This window comes from Lithobates pipiens, unplaced genomic scaffold, assembly GCF_037356315.1.
Source record: "Lithobates pipiens isolate NorthernLeopardFrog02 unplaced genomic scaffold, aLitPip1_a1.2 Scaffold_16, whole genome shotgun sequence".
Classification (NCBI taxonomy): domain Eukaryota; kingdom Metazoa; phylum Chordata; class Amphibia; order Anura; family Ranidae; genus Lithobates; species Lithobates pipiens.
Window position 1 is genome coordinate 62,616,963 of NW_027507748.1, and position 22,511 is coordinate 62,639,473.

Here is a 22,511-nt window from a genome sequence, read left to right on the forward strand (position 1 = left end):
TAGACTATAAAAAGAATAAAATTGAAAATGAAATAATAGAAAATAATAGATTAGAATTGAATAGAAAATAAAAGTATACAGTAGAATAGAATAGGAAAAAATAGAATAAAATAGAATATAACCATCTTCCAGAATTTGAATTTTGAATATAATAAATTTGAATAGAATAGAAAAAGATTTTTTTTTTTAATAGAAAAGAATAGACTAGAAAAAAACATAGAATAAAATAGGAAATAACATTCATCAGAAATTTGAATATAATAGAAAAGAATATATTAAAATAGAATAGAATATAAAAAGAAATAATAGAATTGAATAAAATAGAACATAACCATCTTCCAGAATTCAAACGTCAAATAGAATAAATTCAAAATTAATAGAAAAGAATACAATAGAATAAAATAGTAAAGAACAGAAATGAAAATGAAATAACAATAAAGGATAAAATAGAGAAAAACAATAAAATAGAATCCCTAGACCCACTGTCAAATTTGAATTTTGAGAAAAAATAGAATAAATTTGAATAGAATAGAAAAGAATAGAATAGAAAAAACAATAGAATAGAATTGAATAGAAAGAATATAACCATCTTCCAAAATTTGAATTTCGAATAGAATAAATTTTATTTAGAATGGAATTCAAATTTTCTGAATTCGGTTGAAAAACAAATAATGAAAACAAATTAAATTAATTAAACCAATTTAACTAAACTAATTTATGTAAATAACAAATCAAACTATACACATTTTTCCGTTCTGCACATGTCTACCACCCACCACTGCAGTCACTGGTTAATATTTCTTATGTTGCTGTGACTTCTCTGGTTCCAGTTGCCAGGTGGGACTACATACTGATGATGGACCTGGGGAGGGTGGAGCCCACACAGAACCCCCATGAAGTACTGAAGTCGGTGCCTGGCCGGGACAGATGCCTCTCTCCACTGTATATGGTGGGGTGATGGCAGGCCAGAGGTGGAGAGGGAGGTGCTGAGTACACAGCTGTAGACTGTAAATATTGCCCCAGACCTGGTCATTGCCCCAGACATGGTATTTGTGGGACAATTAAAGCGGGACTATCCTGCCAAATCCGGGACACATGACAAGTATCTCTAGGCCATTATAAGAGCTAGCACTGATGTAGGGATCAGCGGAACCATTAAGTGATGCAGGGGACGCAGGCATTCGACACTCTCAGAAAAGTCAAATATTAACCACTTGAGGTGCGCGCTATAGCTGAATGATGGCCACAGGGCAGACCTGAATTTCAGGGAGGCCGTCATAGAAAGTCCTCCCCTTTGCACGCGCCCCCTGCAGGTGAGCATGCGACGCTCGCTGTGATTATTGAGTCACCGAGACTCGGGTGATCACCGATCTGAGTAAGGGGTCAATCCTGGCCCCTTACCACGTGATCAGCTGTCAGCCAATGACAGCTGATCACGTGTGTAAACAAAAGCTCGGTAATTGTTTTTGTTATTTCTCCTCACGCCGATCACCGGTTTATGTGCAAGGGACATCAGTCCCGAAGAGGAAGGAGGCACATCTGCCTCATCTGTGCCAATCAGTACCCCCTGCCAGTGCCACCTGCCAGTGCCCACAGTGCCACCTATCAATGCCCATAAGTGCCACCTATTAGTGCCCACAAGTGCCACCTATCAATGCCCACCAGTGGTGCCAATCAGTGCCTCATCAGTGCCACCTAGCAGTGCTGCCTTTCAGTGTAACCTATCAGTGCCCATCGCTGCCACCCATCAGTGCCCATCACTGCCAGCTATCAGTGCCACCTATTAGTACCACTTCTCAATGCCCACCAATGCCACCTATCAATGCCCTTCAGTGCCACCCATCAGTGTCACCTCTCAGTGCCGCCCTATCGGTGCCCATCAGTGCAGCCTCATCAGCGTACATCAATGAAGGAGAAAAATTACCTGTTTAAAAATTTTTATAACAAAATATAAAAAATATATATATTTTTTTAAATGCTGTCTTTTTACATTTTTTTTTTAACAAAAAATAAAAACCGCAGAGGTGATCAAATGCCACCAAAAGAAATCTCTATTTGTGGGAACAAAATGATAAAAATGTAGTTTGAGTCAGTGTTGTATGACCGCGCAATTGTCATTCAAAGTGCATCAGCACTGAAAGCTGAAAATTGGTCTGGACAGGAGGGGGGTTTTAAGTGCCCAGTAAGCAAGTGGTTAACCAGGACTGTGCCTCCTGCTAATAGAACCTTCCGCTGTACAATGGGCAAAGTAGACAATCTTTAAAGTGATAAAAATACTAATAGCTGATTCTCAGGCAGGAAAAAAACTATTTCCACTGACATTTATTTTTTTCATTGACTTTATTAACAGGCCAATTTTCTTTTAACATCTGTCACTGGATGTCTCCACAGAGGCTAATATTGTACCAGCCATGCCAGGATATCCTCCCCCTGACTGACACCTTCTAAATGCGGAACTCGTGAGCATTGAATTTTGTTTCCGTCGGAGCGGGATCGGAACGGACCGCTTGCTGTATGCTGCCCCCACGTGTTGTGTGCTGGTGACAGTACACAGCCAGGAGATCGGAACATCATGGGGAAGAGGAGCCGGAGTTCTGGAGGGGACGGCCCCGACCCGGAGCCCAAGTCAGCCAAGTCTTCTCCGGAGCCCAAGAGTGCCAAGTCTTCTCCGGAGCCCAAGAGAGCCAAGTCTTCTCCGGAGCCCAAGAGAGCCAAGTCTTCTCCGGAGCCCAAGAGAGCCAAGTCTTCTCCGGAGCCCAAGAGAGCCAAGTCTTCTCCGGAGCCCAAGAGAGCCAAGTCTTCTCCGGAGCCCAAGAGAGCCAAGTCTTCTCCGGAGCCCAAGAGAGCCAAGTCTCCGGAGGTGGAGTTCACAGGAACCCTCTTCAAATCCTTACTGAAAGAGCCCAGTACTGCACTGAAAGGTGAAGGGCCCCTGGGGGTATGAGCAGTCTGCACTGATAAGTGAGGGGCCCCTGGGGTAGGAGTAGCCTGCACTGACAAGTGAGGGGCCCCTGGGGGTATGAGCAGTCTGCACTGACAAGTGAGGTGCCCCTGGGGTTATGAGCAGTCTGCACTGACAAGTGAGGTGCCCCTGGGGGTATGATCAGTCTGCACTGACAAGTGAGGGGCACCTGGGGTATGAGCAGTCTGCGCTGACAAGTGAGGGGCACCTGGGGTACGAGCAGTCTGCGCTGACAAGTGAGGGGCACCTGGGGTACGAGCAGTCTGCGCTGACAAGCGAGGGGCCCCTGGGGTACGATCAGTCTGCGCTGACAAGCGAGGGGCCCCTGGGGTACGATCAGTCTGCGCTGACAAGCGAGGGGCCCCTGGGGTACGATCAGTCTGCGCTGACAAGCGAGGGGCCCCTGAGGTAGGAGCAGTCTGCGCTGACAAGCGAGGGGGCCCCTGTGGTACGATCACTCTGCGCTGACAAGCGAGGGGGCCCCTGTGGTACGATCACTCTGCGCTGACAAGCGAGGGGGCCCCTGTGGTACGATCAGTCTGCGCTGACAAGCGAAGGGCCCCTGTGGTAGATCAGTCTGCGCTGAAAAGCGAGGGGCCTCTGGGGTAGGAGCAGTCTGCGCTGTCAAGCGAGGGGCCCCTGGGGTAGGAGCAGTCTGCGCTGTCAAGCGAGGGGCCCCTGGGGTAGGAGCAGTCTGCGCTGTCAAGCGAGGGGCCCCTGGGGTAGGAGCAGTCTGCGCTGTCACGCGAGGGGCCCCTGGGGTAGGAGCAGTCTGCGCTGTCACGCGAGGGGCCCCTGGGGTAGGAGCAGTCTGCGCTGTCACGCGAGGGGCCCCTGGGGTAGGAGCAGTCTGCGCTGTCACGCGAGGGGCCCCTGGGGTAGGAGCAGTCTGCGCTGTCACGCGAGGGGCCCCTGGGGTAGGAGCAGTCTGCGCTGTCACGCGAGGGGCCCCTGGGGTAGGAGCAGTCTGCGCTGTCACGCGAGGGGCCCCTGGGGTAGGAGCAGTCTGCGCTGTCACGCGAGGGGCCCCTGGGGTAGGAGCAGTCTGCGCTGTCACGCGAGGGGCCCCTGGGGTAGGAGCAGTCTGCGCTGTCACGCGAGGGGCCCCTGGGGTAGGAGCAGTCTGCGCTGTCACGCGAGGGGCCCCTGGGGTAGGAGCAGTCTGCGCTGTCACGCGAGGGGCCCCTGGGGTAGGAGCAGTCTGCGCTGTCACGCGAGGGGCCCCTGGGGTAGGAGCAGTCTGCGCTGTCACGCGAGGGGCCCCTGGGGTAGGAGCAGTCTGCGCTGTCACGCGAGGGGCCCCTGGGGTAGGAGCAGTCTGCGCTGTCACGCGAGGGGCCCCTGGGGTAGGAGCAGTCTGCGCTGTCACGCGAGGGGCCCCTGGGGTAGGAGCAGTCTGCGCTGTCACGCGAGGGGCCCCTGGGGTAGGAGCAGTCTGCGCTGTCACGCGAGGGGCCCCTGGGGTAGGAGCAGTCTGCGCTGTCACGCGAGGGGCCCCTGGGGTAGGAGCAGTCTGCGCTGTCACGCGAGGGGCCCCTGGGGTAGGAGCAGTCTGCGCTGTCACGCGAGGGGCCCCTGGGGGTAGGAGCAGTCTGCGCTGTCACGCGAGGGGCCCCTGGGGGTAGGAGCAGTCTGCGCTGTCACGCGAGGGGCCCCTGGGGGGTAGGAGCAGTCTGCGCTGTCACGCGAGGGGCCCCTGGGGGGTAGGAGCAGTCTGCGCTGTCACGCGAGGGGCCCCTGGGGGGTAGGAGCAGTCTGCGCTGTCACGCGAGGGGCCCCTGGGGGGTAGGAGCAGTCTGCGCTGTCACGCGAGGGGCCCCTGGGGGGTAGGAGCAGTCTGCGCTGTCACGCGAGGGGCCCCTGGGGGGTAGGAGCAGTCTGCGCTGTCACGCGAGGGGCCCCTGGGGGGTAGGAGCAGTCTGCGCTGTCACGCGAGGGGCCCCTGGGGGGTAGGAGCAGTCTGCGCTGTCACGCGAGGGGCCCCTGGGGGGTAGGAGCAGTCTGCGCTGTCACGCGAGGGGCCCCTGGGGGGTAGGAGCAGTCTGCGCTGTCACGCGAGGGGCCCCTGGGGGGTAGGAGCAGTCTGCGCTGTCACGCGAGGGGCCCCTGGGGGGTAGGAGCAGTCTGCGCTGTCACGCGAGGGGCCCCTGGGGGGTAGGAGCAGTCTGCGCTGTCACGCGAGGGGCCCCTGGGGGGTAGGAGCAGTCTGCGCTGTCACGCGAGGGGCCCCTGGGGGGTAGGAGCAGTCTGCGCTGTCACGCGAGGGGCCCCTGGGGGGTAGGAGCAGTCTGCGCTGTCACGCGAGGGGCCCCTGGGGGGTAGGAGCAGTCTGCGCTGTCACGCGAGGGGCCCCTGGGGGGTAGGAGCAGTCTGCGCTGTCACGCGAGGGGCCCCTGGGGGGTAGGAGCAGTCTGCGCTGTCACGCGAGGGGCCCCTGGGGGGTAGGAGCAGTCTGCGCTGTCACGCGAGGGGCCCCTGGGGGGTAGGAGCAGTCTGCGCTGTCACGCGAGGGGCCCCTGGGGGGTAGGAGCAGTCTGCGCTGTCACGCGAGGGGCCCCTGGGGGGTAGGAGCAGTCTGCGCTGTCACGCGAGGGGCCCCTGGGGGGTAGGAGCAGTCTGCGCTGTCACGCGAGGGGCCCCTGGGGGGTAGGAGCAGTCTGCGCTGTCACGCGAGGGGCCCCTGGGGGGTAGGAGCAGTCTGCGCTGTCACGCGAGGGGCCCCTGGGGGGTAGGAGCAGTCTGCGCTGTCACGCGAGGGGCCCCTGGGGGGTAGGAGCAGTCTGCGCTGTCACGCGAGGGGCCCCTGGGGGGTAGGAGCAGTCTGCGCTGTCACGCGAGGGGCCCCTGGGGGGTAGGAGCAGTCTGCGCTGTCACGCGAGGGGCCCCTGGGGGGTAGGAGCAGTCTGCGCTGTCACGCGAGGGGCCCCTGGGGGGTAGGAGCAGTCTGCGCTGTCACGCGAGGGGCCCCTGGGGGGTAGGAGCAGTCTGCGCTGTCACGCGAGGGGCCCCTGGGGGTAGGAGCAGTCTGCGCTGTCACGCGAGGGGCCCCTGGGGGTAGGAGCAGTCTGCGCTGTCACGCGAGGGGCCCCTGGGGGTAGGAGCAGTCTGCGCTGTCACGCGAGGGGCCCCTGGGGGTAGGAGCAGTCTGCGCTGTCACGCGAGGGGCCCCTGGGGGTAGGAGCAGTCTGCGCTGTCACGCGAGGGGCCCCTGGGGGTAGGAGCAGTCTGCGCTGTCACGCGAGGGGCCCCTGGGGGTAGGAGCAGTCTGCGCTGTCACGCGAGGGGCCCCTGGGGGTAGGAGCAGTCTGCGCTGTCACGCGAGGGGCCCCTGGGGGTAGGAGCAGTCTGCGCTGTCACGCGAGGGGCCCCTGGGGGTAGGAGCAGTCTGCGCTGTCACGCGAGGGGCCCCTGGGGGTAGGAGCAGTCTGCGCTGTCACGCGAGGGGCCCCTGGGGGTAGGAGCAGTCTGCGCTGTCACGCGAGGGGCCCCTGGGGGTAGGAGCAGTCTGCGCTGTCACGCGAGGGGCCCCTGGGGGTAGGAGCAGTCTGCGCTGTCACGCGAGGGGCCCCTGGGGGTAGGAGCAGTCTGCGCTGTCACGCGAGGGGCCCCTGGGGGTAGGAGCAGTCTGCGCTGTCACGCGAGGGGCCCCTGGGGGGTAGGAGCAGTCTGCGCTGTCACGCGAGGGGCCCCTGGGGGGTAGGAGCAGTCTGCGCTGTCACGCGAGGGGCCCCTGGGGGTAGGAGCAGTCTGCGCTGTCACGCGAGGGGCCCCTGGGGTAGGAGCAGTCTGCGCTGTCACGCGAGGGGCCCCTGGAGCAGACTGCTGTCAGAAGGTGAATGCCTTGTGAGTAACCAACGGAGGGACCCCGGGATGTATCCAGAGTGTACTGAGAGATGCGGGGCCCCTGGTTATGACCAGCTGGGTGGCAGGTGTGTTCATTGTGGATGTTTTCTGGGTGCAGCAGATTCACAGTACAGATCTTGGGGGTCCCCTGATCTCATCCCAAGCTGAACTCCCAGGTATTGCTTCTTATTTCATCCAGTGAGCGGTGTGTCGGGTCATTCCTGTCTCATGTAAGCAAAGAGGGGGATGGGGACTTTGAATGCGGCTGTTACAGGAGGAGGTTGGGTTGTGTAGACGGCTGTGATGGGGTTCAGGTCGGAATGCTCCGGCTCATGGAAGGTCCTGTGACTCGGCATGTTGTGGATTATTGTACCTTCCTCTGTGTATAATGGATATTCATATTTTTCAGGTTTGCAGCAATTCATCACTTTATCTAGAAAGCTGCCCAGTCCTCACATTTATGATGTTGTGGAGGGTTATATTAAGATCTCTGTGGAATGCAGTGAAATGTTGAAGCTTTTGGATGGAGAGAGAAGACCTGAGAATGAGGTGAGTGCACTTTATTTAGCACTAAACTCCAGACAAATGGCTATATACACAGATGACATACATCTGTGGGAACTGTTTTACCTAACAAAGGAGTTGTGTGTCTGTCCATCCATCCAGTTCTGAGATTTACACAGCTCTGCCACATACCACATCCCTGTTCAGCCTACAAGTACCAACTGCCTTTGCGGCTGAAGGCTTGTAGTTCTCAATGCTGCTGGTTAACGCTCTCATAGCTCATTAAGACCCCTTTCACACTGGGGCGTTTTTCAGGCGCTTTAGTGTTAAAAAAAAAAAGCGCCTGCAAAGCGCTTGAAAGACGCCTCATTTGCAATCCCAATGTGAAAGCCCAAGTGCTTTAAGACCTCTTTCACACCGAGGGCGTTTTGCAGGCACTATAGCGTTAGAAATAGCACCTGCAATCCGCCCTCAAATTGCTGCTCCAGTTTGAAAGCCTGAGGGCTTTCACACTACAGCGGTGCGCTGGCAGGATGTCAGGAAAAGTCCCGCCAGCAGCTTCTTTGGAGCGGTGAAGGAGCGATGTGTTTACCACTCCTCCACCGCTGCTCCCCATTGAAATCACTGGGGCAGCGCTGCAATACTGCCGGCAATACACCGCTATCTACCCTTTCTCGGCCGCTAGCAGGGAGGGGGGTAAAAGCGCCCCGCTAGCGGCCGAAAGGCGCTGCAAATCCAACAGTAAAACACGGCTAAAAATAGCAAAGTTTTACCGCCCGCGCTATGGGCGGCTTGGTGTAAAAGCAGTCTAAGAGCCGTTTCACACTACCAGCGCCCGAAAAACACTGGTAAAGCGCTGCTTAAACTAGCGGCACTTTACCAGCGTTTTTCAAAGCGATATTGGGGCGCTTTTAACCCCCCACTAGTGGGCAAATAAAGGGTTAAAAGCGCCCACAATGCGCCGCTGCCAATAGTGATTTGCAGGCGTTTTTCGGGCGCTTCCCAGAGATTTCAATGGGAAGGGGCACTTTAGGAGCAGTGTATAAATCGCTGCAAAGAAGCTGCTTGCAGGACTTTTTTTTGACGCCCTGCCAGCGCAGCGCCTCAGTGTGAAGGCATTTGGGCTTTCACATTGGGATTGCAGTTGAGGCTTCTTTCAGGCGCTTTACAGGTGCTTTTTTTTTTTTTTTTTTTTAACGCTAAAGCGCCTGAAAAGTGCCCCAGTGTGAAAGGGGTCTAAGCTTCTTGGGCTTCAGTAACTGCCTGCCTGTATCCGAGGTACGGGCAGACAGTGTACTGACAGTCTGCAAGAGCCTGACATCACATACTTTACAGGCTCTCAAGAAAAAAAGAAAATAGTAAATGCATATTATTACCTGCAGAAAAATTTGCATTTATTTATTTTTTTTAAAGGTGAACATGCCCCTTAGGTCTCATCCAGCTCGCAGCCTTTGATTGGACAATGAAAGGAAGAAAAGCCAGACTGATGAGTTCACCTCCCTTAGCATGCTCCTTATTAGCACATGAGCACAGTGTTGCACCCAATTGGATCTTTGTGCTGCTTCCCCCTCTACCAGTCTGAGCTCTGCATTCCTGTGAATTGCAAGAGACTGATCACATTCAAACATGTGCGTTAAAAATGCATTTAAAGGCCTAGTCCATCTTTTGCAAAAGTTAAAGTAATTGTAAAGGCTAAATTATAAAAAAAAAAAAAACGAACTATGTTATACTTACCTGCTCTGTGCAGTGATTTTGCTCAGAGTAGCCCCAATCTTCCTCTTCTCGGGTCCCCCTTGGCTCCTCCTCCTCTCTCTGTGCCACCATAAGAATCCTCTTCCTATTGATGTACACCAATGGGCTTGATCCTGAGGCACACTGCTTGTGGTGCCTATAGACACAGACAGTGAGGCTCAGCTTGAAGCTTTTTTTAAACTTGGCGAAATCTTGCCAACATTTTGTTTGACCTGATACTCGGCAGGCCCATTAAATATTTAGAAGCTTTGTACGCATTCCTACCTGCACCTTGTGTTCTTTTTTCATCTTGGTGGTGTTTGTTGCCCTGTGTTCACAGCCTATAGTAGACTAAATCTTTACATCTGAGTAGTCTGAGAATTGACACTTCCTGTGAAGAAACTGCATATCTAAAAATCACTGTGTCGCGAACATTCCACTATACGCTGCGCGTAATCAATGTCTCCTGCCCTCTTTCAGCTTCTTGGTATAATGCATCTTAATAAACCCCTGTTTCCCATATCTTCCCACAGACATGACCACCATCCTTAGCTCCACAATCAGACTTGCCGATAATGGGAGAAATCTTTATATAACAATAGATTTTGTTAGCTTCACCTTCGGCCAATCAAGCACAGCCATTCCTTCAAACAGGAGGATTTATACAAATCCCCAAGTGTTGATCAGACACACCAGCGTACATCCTCCATAACCGATAATGTCTTTGCAGAGTGAACCCCCCCCCCCCCCCCCCACCAGACGATCGTGGCCCTTCACTGGCTAACATATCCCCACTCTGAAAACTCTTCTTTGCATCCTCAAGAAACTTTCCACTACCAAACGGGTCTCAACCAGCGTCAGTCTGTCCCAGTCCGTTCTTTAGAGTGGGCTGCAGAAGAACTAATACTGGGAGACACTGACAATACATATTAAATGCATCTTAGTAAAATTTCCACAATAACCGGGTCTCTCAATCTAGGGTTCTGCAGGTGAGATGCTACACAGAAATGAGATCTGACACAAGCAGAACAGAAACAGAGAGCTCATTCATACAGCTGGGAGATGTTTGATCACATTAGCTCTCCAATATTTGTTATGAAACACAGAGGAGGTGGCAAGGAATGGATTGGATGCTGTTAGTTGAGAAAGGTGTAGGTGTGGTGCTATTCCTCTTATGGATACTTAATGATAATACTTGAAATGTTATAAATGGAATAAAATGTTAAAAACACTTCAAAGTGTATTGAAAAAGGGTGCTATGATATCATCCATCTACACTCAAATCTGAATTAATCCTGGTCTAGACAAACCACCGAAGACCTGGAATGCTCTTTGGTTATTGCTGATTGGTCTGATTATTTTTTTTTTTTATACCAATGGAAAGCTAGTTACTAGGGGAAGGAGAGGCAAGAGACAGCACAAACAACTTTAATAGACATTAATAACATTTCTTATGTTACATTGGGCGCATTCACAAAAAAATTAAATAAAAATGAAAATGACTGTAGATTCCATTTAGTGTTGCTAACATGACTGATTTCTGCTACCAAACACCTCTTCTATTATGTTTATTTTTTATTTTTTATATAGACTATCAATTCATTTTTTTTTTTGTGTTTCTTTGATTTCAGACGATGTTACTCTTCCAAGCCCTGGAAGCCATTTTGCTGAGAACGGCCAGTGACTTGTCACATCTGAGTGTTGCTGGTGTTAACATAGTAAAGTACATACTGAATACACACATGAAGCTGATCTATTCCTCTGTGTACTCAGAAACCCACAGGTAAGGGCTTTCCTAGGGACTGCCGTATTCTCCATGTTCTCTTTCCATAACGTGGCTGGGAAGGTCATTCTCTTGCAGTGTTTCTCAACCTTTTTTCAGTTGAGGCACCCTTTAACCACTTCCCACCCGGCCATCATTCTCCTATAGGCCGGGCGGGAAGTGGTTAATGGGTGCGTTATCGTGACTGAATATCATATGACATTCAGCAGAATGAGCTGTGATCTTGCGCCCAGCCCGGCGATCAGTGGTGTGTTACTCTAACACACCGCAGCTCCAATCTAGGTAAAGAGCCTCTGACGAAGGCTCTTTACCACGTGATCAGCTGTGACCAATCACAGCTGATCACAGCGTGTAACCAGGCTTTTCAGAGCTCGAAGCTGAGGGTAAAGGTGATGGACTGACCAAGCATGTCTCCATACCTAAACTCTATTGAGCATCTGTGGGACATCCTCAAATGGAAGGTGGTGGAGCGCAAGATCTCTAACATCTACCAGCTCTGTGATGTCGTCATGGAGGAGTGGAAGAACTCCAGTGGCAACCTGTGAAGCTCTGGTGAACTCCATGCCCAAGAGAGTTAAAGCAGTGCAGGAAAATAACGGTGGCCACACAAAATATTGACACTTTGGGCCCAATTTGGACATTTTCACTTAGGGGTGTACTCACTTTTGTTGCCAGCGGCTTAGGCATTGATGGCTGTGTGTTGAGTTATTTTGAGGGGACAGCAAATTTACACTGTTATACAAGCTGTACACTCACTACTTTACATTGTAGCAAAGTGTCATTTCTTCAGTGTTGTCACATGACAAGTTATAATAAAATATTTACAAAAATGTGAGCGGTGTATTCACTTTTGTGAGATATTGTACTTATTCTGGGTTTAGAGACTCAAAGTATTGAAGAATGATACATTTTAGCATTTTCCATGGTTCTCTCAGGGTAAGTTGACTGGTGGGAGTAGATACCATATTGCCACAGACAATGCAAATGCAGTTACCTTATTTTTTGAATGTTTTAAGATTTTACTGCAGAATCTTTGAAATGTTGAAGTGAGAGCCACTCACCCAGACTACACATACTGGTTGTGTTTTTATGGCACCAAAGAGGGGAGCAGATGTTTGCATCATATGCTTTACCCTTTCATACTCTGCTGCATGTTACATACTTCGGACCACAGTGTTCTTTGCTATGTGTATAGTAAATGATCAATTTCTCTTTTCTTCTGTACTATTTTTCAGTTACATATACCAAATCATTGAAAGCTGTGCTGTAGATTATATACGCTGTACAGCTCCATCTTAAACTGTGCTGGATGTTGCATTCTTTGGCTTGCTCTGCTCTCTGCATTATACTGTGTGTTGCATAGTTCATACTGCTCCACTCTGTATGGTTTCTTGTTCACTATGAGCTCCACCTGTTTCCACTCAGTGCGTGTGCTGTCCATTGCATTACAAAACTCTGCACTGCTACTGTTGATAACTAACACAATGTTTCCTAAGCAATAGGCTAACGTTGTTTGTGTCATCTCGGTTTCCTTCTAAAAACCTTTTGATTCTTTAATCTGCACAGGATGTCTCGCATTTGCCTCAACTTGTTGTCCGCAATGGTGACACAAGGACCAGACTGTGCCAGGGATGTTTTCAGCCATTTTGATTTCAACAACAAGTACCTACCAGGATTGCTAAAGAAAAGAGACAAACAAGTAAGCATCCATTGCAATCCAAGCATGCATACTGATCCATAAAACTCGCAAACCCATCCATCGCGGACAGGTAGACCACAAACAGGTCTGCACCACCGACCCCTGCCTTCTACTTGTAGGTACTAGACTGGTTCTCTCTCCACCACCAGTCTCTTCCCCCACACCTTCAGTCCCTCCCTCCCCCGCCGCCGCCGCCTCCACTGCTGTCATCAGTGAACAGCAAGGAGCAAGAGCCAGCCCCCTTTCTCTTCCCTTTGGCAGCAGCAGGAACCAATGGCACTGCGCTGCTATTTCAGCCAATGAGGGGAGTCCTGGGCAACCTAGACACTTCTGCAGCATCACTGGATCTAGATGGGGCTAAAGGGAGGGAGGGTTGGGCGGGGGGCGGGGGCGGGGGGGGGGGGTTGGCTGGGGGGGTTGGCTGCTGCACATATAAGATTTTTTTTTTTATCTGAATGCATTCAGATAATAACCTGTCTTGCAACCACTTTAACCCTGGGCTCTGAGCGTAGCGGGCCCCTGAACCCTGGGCTCTGAGCGTAGCGGGCCCCTGAACCCTGGGCTCTTTTGTAATACTTATTTTATTTTTGTGTCCAGAAACACACTGCGCTTGGGCTTAACAATGTAGCGTCACACGCAATAGATCACAAAAGCAGTGCCTTTTGAACATGGTGCAGGAAACCCACATGGAACATGCCTTTCTGGCACTGCGTTCTGGTGTGAATAATTTAATATTTAGTATGATTGAATGGAAGTCTGGTTACCGACAAAAACTTACAATTCTTGCATACAAAAACTATATTATGAGATATATATAGTAGTGATCACAGAGCTGCATTCATTTGTGTATTTTGTTTTCTCTGGAGTTTAGTTTGAAGGGAAGATAAGAATGCTTTTATGTAACTTTTTTTTTATTTGCAATGTCTCTGATTCCTTTTGCATGAATGAAACCTTCTGTCTTTCTATTGTAGGGCAGGCCGGATGTCAGGATGGCATATATACAGTTTGCTCTCTCCTTCCTGATTTCTGGGGATAATACCAACATTGTTCAAATTCTGGAGCTCAAAGGTAATCTAAGTGTAGTGATTAAAGCTGGGTACACAGGCTGAGTTTTTTTTTCAACCAGCAGATTGAACTAAAAATCCCACAGATCACTGCACGCTACGTTGATGCAGCAATCTCTCCCACTGTGCCTTTTTATTCTGACAGCGGGGACTCCCACTGCTGCACAGACAGCAGTACACATGGACTGAAGTTCGGCCAGTTTCTCTGCTAAACTGACCAAATTTTGGTGGGCGTATACCCTGCTTAAAGTGATTGCAAGTGTTGTTTTTTTATTTTAAAATAACAAACATATCATACTTGCCTCCACTGTGCAGCTCGTTTTGCACAGAGTGGCCCCGATCCTCGTCTTCTGGGGTCCCCCGGTGGCTCTCACAGCTCCTCCCCACATCAGATAACCCCCTAGGGGGAAGCGCTTCCCCTTTACCTTGCAGGTGCGCTCCCAAGTCCAGCATTCGGCGTCCATAACCGCCAAATGTATGGCTCGCCCCCCGGTGCCCACCTCATTGGATTTGATTGACAGCAGCGGGAGCCAATGGCTGCATTGCTATCTATCCAATCAAGAGCCAAGAACCCCGGGCAGAGACGGTGCGTCCCCGGTGTGTCAAGTTCCAGGGCTCAGGTAAGTAAAATGGGGGGCCGGTCACTGCCAGCAGTTTTTTCACCTTAATGCATAGGATGCATTAAGGTGAAAAAATAAAAAGGTTTACAACTCCTTTAAGTCGTATTCATTTATCTGTACTACACTGACACACTGTGCTTGTTCTTCTGATTTTTGAATGGGCTTTCTCCTGTTGATCCAACTCCACTTCTAGGCCCATTGGTGGAAATAAATCAAGACGCAGGCTGCAGGTAGAAAGAACAATCTGGCTAACTCAGCAGCTAGCCTCCTGTTCTTGTGATCCAGTGTAATGCTGATAGAGCAGAAGCACACCCATTCAGGTCAGCCCAGCCAGACTGGTCTGTTCAGTGAAGGCAAAAGGGAAATCTTTTTCTTTCCATGGCGGTATACAGTTTTGACCACCAATGACTCAAAGGGGGTAATGAGGGACAGAGATTATCTCTAACGCCCCATACACACTATCAGATTTTCTGCAGATTTTTTTTCCTTCGGATTTACCAAAACCATGTAGTGCAAGGGCCTGCCTGATTGCATACAAATTGAAACTCCTAAGGTTTGACCTCATATTATATGGTTTTGGTAAATCTGAAGGAAAAAATCAGCAGAAAATCTGATAGTGTGTATGGGGCTTTAGGCTGAGTTCACAATGGCATTAAGAGCAGGCGTTTGAGAGGTGTTCAAAGGGCCCCTCAAACACCTATGCATAAAATACTAAGCTACAATAGACAGCACTGTTCATAATAAGCGTTAGCATTGCTTCAGAATTGAAGCCTCATGTTGAGTCAGGAGTTTAAAGCCTTTCAACGCCTCCCATTCAAGTTTATGGTAAAGCCTCGCAAATGCTCTGGCAGGCAGTTGCGGGGCGTTAAGATTCGTTCGTTTACTGTAATGGAATAGGCATTTGTGGAACAGTTTTAACGCTCATCAAACGGTTCATAAAGCGTTTGGGGAGCATTTTTAACTCCTCATTAATGCTTGTGAATACGCCTGTCTAATGCACATACTAACGCTCATTGATTCCTGTCTGAAGCGTTAGACATTTAGTCAAGTGCGACTAAGTCCTTAGAGGTTTGTTGTAACCCCAAATGAATGTTAGAAGAAATACTGGAAGCATCAGAACAAGTGATTGTGAATAAGTTATTGTAGTATTTATAAAAGCCAGTGGATGTCACTGTTGGCCATGAGAAGATAATATAAATAACATTCTGTTACAATATATAGAACACCACATGACTTTACTACAGAGATCCAATGATGATTTACAAAGTGCCTAAACCATAACATTTATATTTCACCATTCGTTGGTACGTGTTAGCCTGTGCCATCATAAAATTAGCAATTGTATTCTAGTGAGAAATGGTATATTCTCTCTCTTTTTAAATAACACACGTTATACTTACCTGCTTTGTGCAAGGGCTTTGCACAGAGCAGCCCCAATCCTCCTCCTCTGGGGTGCACCGGCAGTGCTCCTGGCTCCTCCTCTTCATCAGGTGCCCCCCACGGAGAGCCGCTTTCCCTGGGGGGCACCCATGCAGGTGCGCTCATGAGTCCAGGTGCTGCGTTCATTGACACAAACTCGGCCCTGCCCCCCCCCCCCCCCCGCGCTCTTGTGTTACTGGATTTGATTGACAGCAGCGGGAGCCAATGCCTCCATTGAGGATGGACGGAGACAGTGGGTGGAGCCGCTGGACTCATGCGCATCGCTGGATTGATCGGGTTCAGGTAAGAAAAAGGGGGAGCTCTGGGGACAGCTGCAGCACAGGTTTTTCACCTTAATGCATTAGGCTACTTTTACACTGTGGCTGGCTCGTTTTAGCGGTGCTTTACCGCTGTTTCTTGGGCCGCTAGCGAGGGTTAAAAGCACCGCTAAAAGGGTTAAATCCACCCATGTTTCACCGATTCTGAATCGCTTTTCATACGATTCGGAAGTGCTGCCCATGCATTCCAATGGGCTGGGGTGGTGTAGGAGTGATGTATACAGAGCTTCTATGCTGCCTGCAGGACTTTTTGTTATGTCCTGCAAGAGCACCGCCCCAGTGTGAAAACACTCAGGCTTTCACACAGGGGTGGCATGGGAGGCAATTTTCAAGTGCTTTTTTTTTTTTGCGATAAAATGCCTGAAAACACCTGAAAAATGTGAAAGTAGCCTTAAGGTGAAAAACCATGAGACTTTACAACCACTTTAACTCTACATTTGCTAAGCTAAGTGATCTGATTTCTGATTTGGCTTTTGCAGGTTCATGTATTATTTTAGTTCACACATATTGCAATAATAGGAGCACATATAAGAATGGATAGATTAAGGGCAGCTATGCCTGGTGGGAGCCCACCTCTCCTTAAAGCCACAGAGACGCACGTGATGCCCAGCAAGAGCACAATGGCAGCAAAGGTTTCCCATGTGTTCCTGCACCCAATTAATGTACCCTTCTACAACCTGGATTTTTTCCCCCAAGTTCAGCTGGTTGGTTACATAAAACGTCTATCCCAGTTGCTGAGATATTTTCATGTTAAAAAAATGAACCACTTTTTCAGATTATAGTCAGCTGGGAGGATGCCACTTGTCCATTTCTGAGACTCTGACCTTGATTTCTGAATGACCCCAAAAAAATAATGGTATTGGGTCAGTTTTTAGTTGCTTTTGTTAACTGCTGTTTTTGTATCTAATGTAGATTATACATAAATACAAAAATAATTGCCATGAATTTAGATAAATATAAGGTTTAACCATGTTTTTTATAAGGTATGCAATTATACTGCAGTATTATTTCTTTATTCCTTTCCTTATTACCGTATATACTCGAGTATAAGCCGAGATTTTCAGCCTCTTTTTTGAGGCTGAAAGTGCCCCCCTCGGCTTATACTCGAGTCATCGCTGTCTGCCCGCTCGATCAGCGTGTCGAGCAGACAGACAGCGGCCATTCTATAATTCAAAAGCCGCGCCTCCGGCTCCGCCTTCGCCTGTGATAGGCGGAACACTGAATTTCCCAGCAGCCTGTGTTCCGCCTATCACGGACATCGTATCATCCTCGTACTACGGACGAGGATGATACGATGTACGTGATAGGCGGAACACAGGCTGCTGGGAAATTCAGTGTTCCGCCTATCACAGGCGAAGGCGGCGGCGCAGCTTTTGAATTTTACAATGGCCGCCGAGGCGCCGACGAAGAGGGCACGGGACGGAGGCAAGGCACGGCACGGGACGGGACGGGACGGGACGGAGGCAAGGCACGGCGGCAAGGCAAGGAGGCAAGGCACGGGACGGAGGCTCGGGACAAAGGCTCGGGACACAGGTAGGCTGGACACACACACACACACACACACACACACACACACACACACACACACACACACACACACACACACGGATACACACACACACAGGGATGGATGGATGGAGACACACACACACAGGGATGGATGGATGGATGGATGGAGACACACACACACAGGGATGGATGGATGGACACACACACACACAGGGATGGATGGACGGACACACAGGGATGGACGGACACACAGGGATGGACGGACACACACACAGGGATGGACAGGCATGTCTCACCCTCGGCTTATACACGAGTCAATAAGTTTGCCAGTTTTTTTGGGGGTAAATTGGGGGCCTCGGCTTATATTCGGGTCGGCCTATACTCGAGTATATACGGTATTTGTATTTTTTATGTTACCACATATATGTATCCCATAGATTGTACAATTATATGCAGTTGTATCTAATATTTCAATATTTATATGCAGTATCAAGTGGTCAAATGGGACACTTACAGCTCCCTAAATATTTTACAAATCTAATATATCTATCTTGTATCATATAAAAAAAGACAAGAGCACTCAGTGTTTCCAGTTAAACATTGTAGTGTTGGAGCGTTCTCCAACCCTGGCCATTCATGGCTCAACATTTGGCTGGTTCATCAGGAACGGTGATTTTCGATCCATGTATGTGGCAACTGTGGTTGAACAGAAGTCAGTCTACTGACCGACTTCTGTTCAACTGTCTTGAGCCTTTCGATCAATGCTGTACATTGTGACAGTGGGAAAGTCTCCCTGCTGTCAGAATACAATAGCTCAATGGGAAGGATTCCCTCATGAACCTCAACTGCGTGGATAGGGGGGAATCGGGTTATTTATTTATTTTTTCTTTTCATTTAACTCGCTGGTTGAATGAAAAAAAAATTGACTCATCTACAGTATGGCTAGCTTAACCACCTTTTCCTTGCAGGCCTGGGGGGTTCAACATATCTAAAATTAACTTTACACTCTTATAGCTCGTGCACTACCTCTCTCTCTGCTTTCCTCCTCACTGTTGCACCCCTTCTCCTCAATACACTCTCCAAAGCCATGTCATTATTCCCTCCTTTATTTTTTTTATTTTTTATTTCATCCTTTGTTCTCACTTGAGCACGCAGATTCTGGAATGATCGCACATTGAGGGCAGTGGGCTACCCCTACCCATTGCACAGAAATTTTTTTAAAAAATGACGTAAGCACGGACCTGCAACACACGTGTTGGGAAAGAGACACCCTTACAGAGCAGACACGCACAGGCTAGCAAAGACATGCAATTAGACCGCACACCAATGTGCAGTAAAGGAAAATGCTAGCATCTAAAGAAATGTCAGCTCAGGCTGTAAGGCCTCCATGGAGGCTGACCTGCCTCCTTCCTGAGTTCAGGACTGATAACTGAGGCTGTTTGGTTTATCTTCTTCCAAAACCCTAATCACTTTAGAAAGTCTTAATAGTTCCATGCCACCCTAGCAGGGTCTTTGTTAAATAGCAAATGAGTGCTATCAGTACTTAACTCATACAAAATATATGGTGGCCCTACAACCTGACACTTGTCTGATAGTCTTTGCGACCAACTGGAATGCTATAATCTAAGTAAGAAATGCAAGCAGCAAGTAACACACTCCCAATATAAATGTGCAAATAAAACAAAATAATACTAATGCTGCGTTATTGTTAATAAATGTATCCAATCACTTAGTGTCTCAATTCTCCTGTGCCAATATGAGTGCCATCATATTAACATGTGAATAAACAATAATATAATACATTCATGTATATTTCTTCTTATAACACTATAAATCCCTTGGTTAAGTGCAATAAGATAGTAAATGAATAATGTTAGAAAAAAGTTTTAACTTGAGTCTTCACAAATTCTCAAAAATCGGTGCTTTGTATCCATTCACCTCAGTGTTCCCCCATAAGAAATGCGCTCACCTCACAAAGTGTGACCTCACATTGATGTACCTCCATTATGACTCGAAAATGGGAGAGAGAGAGCTCCAAATAGTGCTTATATCATTTTAAACAATATTCCGTTTATTAAAAAAATGTGCATAGAACTCACATTTAAAGCGGAGTTCTGCCGAAAAAATAAAATTAAAAGTCAGCAGCTACAAATACTGCAGCTGCTGACTTTTAATATATGGACACTTACCTGTCCAGGGCGCCCGCCATGTCCTCACCTGAATCCGACCCACCCCCTCGGCTCCCAGGTGCAGGCACTGGCATCTTTAGTTCACAGCCTGGTTCTCTACTGCACATGTGCAAGCTATCCTCGCTGGTCCCTGCTGTCTTCTGGGATCTGTGTGTCCTCCAGAAGACGGACAGACGGGGGAAACATGGCGTAGATCGCCGTGGAATCTGCAGCGATCTATCGCCGGAAGTGGGAGCAAATACCTGTATTAGATGGATATCTGCTCCTTCCTCCCCTCTGAAAGATGTAAAATGTGACCCCGGGAGGGGGGGAGGAACTGGATCAGCGGAAGTTACATTTTTGGGTGGAACTCGGCTTTAAAAGGTGCTCCAGTGCACCAACTGTATACAGCTTATATCATATAAAAACCACGATGCTGCAGCTACTTCTTGCCTCTCCATGAAAGAAGCAATAAAGTCTTGCCAAGAAAATCTGCCCCTCCCCTTGGCAGATGTTTTTTGTATCTTTCACGGAAAGGCACCAAGTAGCTGCTGCATCGTGGTTTTTATATGATGTACGCTGTATACAGTTGGTGCACTGGAGCACCTTTTTAAATGTGAGTTGTATGCACATTTTTTAAAATCAATTGAATATTGTTTAAAACGATATAAGCACTATTTGGAGCTCTTTTTCTCTCCCATTTTTGAGTCATAATGGAGGTACATCAATAGAGCAACGAGGAGGAAAGCATGATCTGTTAGTCCGGGGTGACTAAAAACCTTTATTTGACCAAACATAAGTGTGAGGTCACAAACTGAAAGGTAAGTGCATTTCTTTTGGGGGGGCACTGAAGTGAATGGATACAAAGCATAGATTTTTGAGGATTTGTGAAGACTCAAGTTCTTTTCGACATTATTCATTAACCATCTAATTGCACTTGAGCACAGGATTTATATTATTAGTAGAAGAAATATACATGATTGTATTGTTTATTCACATGTTATTATGATGGCACTCATATTGGCACAGGAGAATTGAGACACTAAGTGATTGGATACATTTATTAACAGCAGCGCAGCATTATTTGTTTTGAATGTCTGCTGTAATCAAAATTCCTGAAAGAAAAGACTGCACCAATGTAACAATTAAGCTCCATTCATGCTTGTGCGACTTGTCATGATACTTTGGACATCAAAGTTGCATGACAAGTCGTTCTCCATGTTTTGCATTGAGAACCATTTATATATGTGCAACTTCAAAGTAGTTCATGCACGGTCTTACTTTCATGCAACTTGAGGGCCATAGACTTAAGTGTTAACCCTTGAAAGTTGCATGAAAGTCGTACCTGAATGTTATGCAATGCAACAGTTGTCCATTATCACTGGTCAAAGCCATATCCAAGTTGCTCCTATCCAAAGTTACGTCAAAGTTGCACTCCAAAGTCTGCGCAACTTTGGAGTCATACAAGTGTGAATGGAGCCTTAAAGCATAGCTTTATAACGGATGCTTTTTTTGGTGACTGGTTCTCTTCAAAGCTACATTTAAGGCCATAAGTCTGCATCCTAGTAGATTTGTGCCACTTTGCCAGTTATAGTGTACACATTCTACCATTTATTTTTTTAGGTTTCTTTAGTGAGATTTTCTTCACTGGGATAAAGGAAGATAGAATATCCACAATAAATCTCCTGCTGTCTTTGCTGCAAACCAAGGTGAGGTATTTGTTGTAATACTCTGCTTTCAAAGCATAAACTCTCTGTGCAATAATCCAGCCCAAAATGTTAAAGCCAACTTTGACCATTGAGAACACGTTACACCTGTATTTTAGGGTGTTACATGGTCTTAAGCACCCTCATGCCACCCGCAGAGTCCCATCCCCTGTGACAGCAGACGGGGGTAACTCTGTCACATTTAAAAGTGGTGCGTCTGTGTGGGGCCCGGCCTCCACAGCCATGTAATTAATTCACAGTGATCTGTAAATTTAATAAACTAAAATTCTCATCTCTAATTATATAGTAAAATACCAGAAAAAATAATCATACAGTGAAATCACAGTAGTAGATATAAGTCCATAATATATTGCAATTGAACATCCATGAGATTGTCCTGGGTAGATTTAATTCCTGCTTGCGAGATGATAGACTCCCCAACACCACCACCACCACACGGGGGGGAGTACTAACATCCCCCTCTAAATTAAACTCTTACCGAACCTGACAAGATTATAGGCAATCTCCCTGGACAGACTGCATCATAAGGTGTAGGTCGCAGAATGATAAGCTTGTTTCAAGTCATAAAGAAAGGAAAAACAAACTCCATAGTGTAATCCTGTTAAAACGATTTATTAATATCCACAACATCACCCCCTTTAGGACTTTCACTTACATCAATCAAATAATAAAATAGCATAGCATTAAACAAGGTTATGTCAGAAAACCAGAGTGGGGATAACACAGTGTCTCCTACCACAATACGCTGCCTTTCTGGCGGTAGTGAGTGCTGTGTCTCTGAATGGCGTGCTGTGGTTAATGATGGTTGTCGTTAAGCCACAACCTGGCGCGTTTCGACATCAACATCATCCAAGGGCGTGGCTTCATGGCGTGACAGCCCATCTTCTATACCGCTGCTAAACCACAGTGATTTAACCCGTGGCATTGTGCGATTATTAAAGACTCAATCCAGATGTTACTAGAGAGCATGTGGACAGAGTGCAGTCAGGTAACCAGCACCACCACACACTGAAAATCGTGTGTGTGCATGGCGGAAAACTCTGCACCGGACACGCACAGTAACCGAGAAGCTGCCTTTATTATTCATTCTGCATTGTGATACAGACTCTATTGCACAATATATAAGATGTCATAATAATACCAC

At 48.4% G+C, this 22,511-nt stretch overlaps 1 protein-coding gene across 1 annotated transcript in view; it reads left to right on the top strand.

Annotated features, from left to right (window-relative positions):
* The first annotated feature begins 2,483 nt into the window (after window positions 1-2,483).
* Window positions 2,484-22,511, top strand: part of URB1 (URB1 ribosome biogenesis factor) — a 125,133-nt gene continuing 105,105 nt past the window's right edge. The window contains exons 1-6 of the mRNA XM_077479987.1: window positions 2,484-2,921; window positions 7,215-7,354; window positions 10,672-10,823; window positions 12,390-12,522; window positions 13,494-13,590; window positions 21,264-21,349. Of these exons, the coding sequence (XP_077336113.1) occupies window positions 2,573-2,921; window positions 7,215-7,354; window positions 10,672-10,823; window positions 12,390-12,522; window positions 13,494-13,590; window positions 21,264-21,349 (957 nt within the window). The 5' untranslated portion in view covers window positions 2,484-2,572. The remainder of the gene's footprint in view (window positions 2,922-7,214; window positions 7,355-10,671; window positions 10,824-12,389; window positions 12,523-13,493; window positions 13,591-21,263; window positions 21,350-22,511) is intronic.